Source organism: Palaemon carinicauda, chromosome 13 (assembly GCF_036898095.1).
Source record: "Palaemon carinicauda isolate YSFRI2023 chromosome 13, ASM3689809v2, whole genome shotgun sequence".
Lineage (NCBI taxonomy): Eukaryota > Metazoa > Arthropoda > Malacostraca > Decapoda > Palaemonidae > Palaemon > Palaemon carinicauda.
The window spans coordinates 12,156,366-12,158,865 of record NC_090737.1 but is presented as its reverse complement, the minus strand read 5'-3'; the positions used below and the strand labels follow the sequence as shown (position 1 = coordinate 12,158,865).

The 2,500-nt window shown below is 32.8% G+C and overlaps 1 protein-coding gene and 1 long non-coding RNA gene across 4 annotated transcripts in view; one reads left to right on the top strand and one right to left on the bottom strand.

Moving 5' to 3' along the window:
* The window catches only part of LOC137652181 (uncharacterized), a 509,514-nt gene that overhangs the window by 296,671 nt on the left and 210,343 nt on the right, over nt 1-2,500 (bottom strand). The window lies entirely within an intron of this gene.
* The window catches only part of LOC137652180 (QRFP-like peptide receptor), a 431,646-nt gene that overhangs the window by 241,527 nt on the left and 187,619 nt on the right, over nt 1-2,500 (top strand). For all 3 annotated transcript variants that reach the window (XM_068385393.1, XM_068385392.1, XM_068385391.1), the window contains exon 5: nt 2,238-2,425. In XM_068385393.1, coding sequence (XP_068241494.1) covers nt 2,238-2,425 — 188 coding nt within the window. The remainder of the gene's footprint in view (nt 1-2,237; nt 2,426-2,500) is intronic.

Sequence of the window (2,500 nt, the reverse complement as noted above, 5' to 3'; positions counted from 1 at the left end):
CATTCCGATGAAAAACCAAAGATTTTCTTTTCATAGAAATTGAAGTGTACTTTCATCATCATCATTATCATCATCATCTCCTCCTAAGCCTATTGACGCAAAGGGCATCTGTTAGATTTCGCCAGTCGTCTCTATCTTGAGCATTTATTTCAGTACTTCTCCAATCATCATCTTCTACTTTACGTCTTATAGTCCTCAGCCATGTAGGCCTGGGTCTTCCAATTCTTTTAGTCCCTTGTGGAGCCCAGCTGAACGTCTGGTGATTTAATCTCTCTTGGGGAATGCGAAGAGCATGCCCAAACCATCTCCATCTGCCCCTCACCATGATCTCATCCACATATGGCACTCGAGTTATCTCTCTTATAGTTTCATTTCTAATCCCGTGCTGTTATTTAATTCACAATATCCTTCAGAGGGATTTGTTCTCAAATCTACTACATCTATTGGCGATTGTTTAATTGTCCTACCATGACTCAGATCCAAATAGTAACACCGATCTCACTAAACTGATATATAGTCTGATTTTTATATGTAATTTCAGAATTTGATTTCCAAATTTTACCTAACCTAGCCATTGTCTGATTTGCTTTATTCGATCTTTCACTAAACTTCTAATTCTAAAGAATCTGTATTAGAGATCATAGTTCCTAAACATTTAAACGATTCTACCTCATTAATCCTTTCTCCTTCCAATGATATTTCATCTTCCATTGCATACTTCGTTCTCATCATCTCTAAATTTCTTCGATTTATCTTTAGCCCAACCTCGTGTGATATATCATGCGTTCTGGTAAGCAAGCATTGCAAATCCTGTAATATAGAATCTTTTCATAAAAAATGAAGTGTAGTGTAATACAGAATCTTTTCATAAAAATTGAAGAGTAGTGTAATGCAGAATCTTTTCATAAAAATTGAAGTGTAGAGTAATACAGAATCTTTTCACAAAAATTGAAGTGTGCTGTAACACAGAATCTTTTCACAAAAGATGAAGTGTACTTTAATACAGAATCTTTTCATATAAATTGAAATGTAGTGTAATACAGAATCTTTTCATAAAAACAAAAGTGTAATGTAATACAGATTCTTTTCATAAAAATTGAAGTGCACGTTAATACAGAATCTTTTCATGAAAATTGAAGTGTATTGTAATACAGAGTCTTTTCATAAATATTTAAGTGTAATGTAATACAGAATCTTTTCATAAAAACAAAAGTGTAGAGTAACACAGAATCTCTTCATAAAAACAAAAGTGTAGAGTAACACAGAATCTCTTCATAAAAACAAAAGTGTAGAGTAACACAGAATATCTTCATAAAAACAAAAGTGTAGAGTAACACAGAATCTCTTCATAAAAACAAAAGTGTAGAGTAACACAAAATCTTTTCATAAAAACAAAAGTGTAGAGTGACACAGAATCTCTTCATAAAAACAAAAGTGTTGAGTATTACAGAATCTTTTCATAAAAAGAAAAGTGTAGAGTAATACAGGATCTTTTTATAAAACAAAAGTGTAGAGTAACACAGAATTTTTTCATAAAAACAAAAGTGTAGAGTAACACAAAATCTTTTCATAAAAACAAAAGTGTAGAGTGATACAGAACCTTTTCATAAAAACAAAAGTGTAGAGTAACACAAAATCTTTTCCTAAAAACAAAAGTGTAGAGTAACACAAAATCTTTTCCTAAAAACAAAAGTGTAGAGTAACACAAAATCTTTTCCTAAAAACAAAAGTGTAGAGTAACACAAAATCTTTTCCTAAAAGCAAAAGTGTAGAGTAACACAAAATCTTTTCCTAAAAACAAAAGTGTAGAGTAACACAAAATCTTTTCATAAAACAAAAGTGTAGAGTGACACAGAATCTTTTCATAAAAACAAAAGTGTAGAGTAACACAAAATCTTTTCCTAAAAGCAAAAGTGTAGAGTAACACAAAATCTTTTCCTAAAAACAAAAGTGTAGAGTAACACAAAATCTTTTCATAAAAACAAAAGTGTAGAGTGACACAGAATCTTTTCATAAAAACAAAAGTGTTCTGTAATATAGAATCTTTTCATAAAAATTTAAGTGTGTTGTAATACAGAATCTCTTCATAAAAATTTAAGTGTGTTGTAATACAGAATCTCTTCATAAAAATTTAAGTGTGTTGTAATACAGAATCTCTTCATAAAAACAAAAGTGTTGTGTAATACAGAATCTTTTCATATGCAATATAAATCCAACGTCTCCTTATTACTTTCCAGCGATCGCCCTGACAGCCAGCGTCCTGACACTGACAGTCATAAGCGTCGGGAGATTCGTGGCCGTAATGTTCCCCTTGCACGCGCGCACGTCCCCCGATAGGGCTCATCGGGTCATCGCAGCCGTCTGGATCACGTCGGCTCTTCTGGCCTTCCCGACACTTCTTTATCGGCAACGCTACAGTCTGAAGGTAATCTTAAGGCCTTAGAACATTAACATCAGTCTTTCTTAGCCCTTAGAATGTTAACTAAAGTCTTCCTGAGGC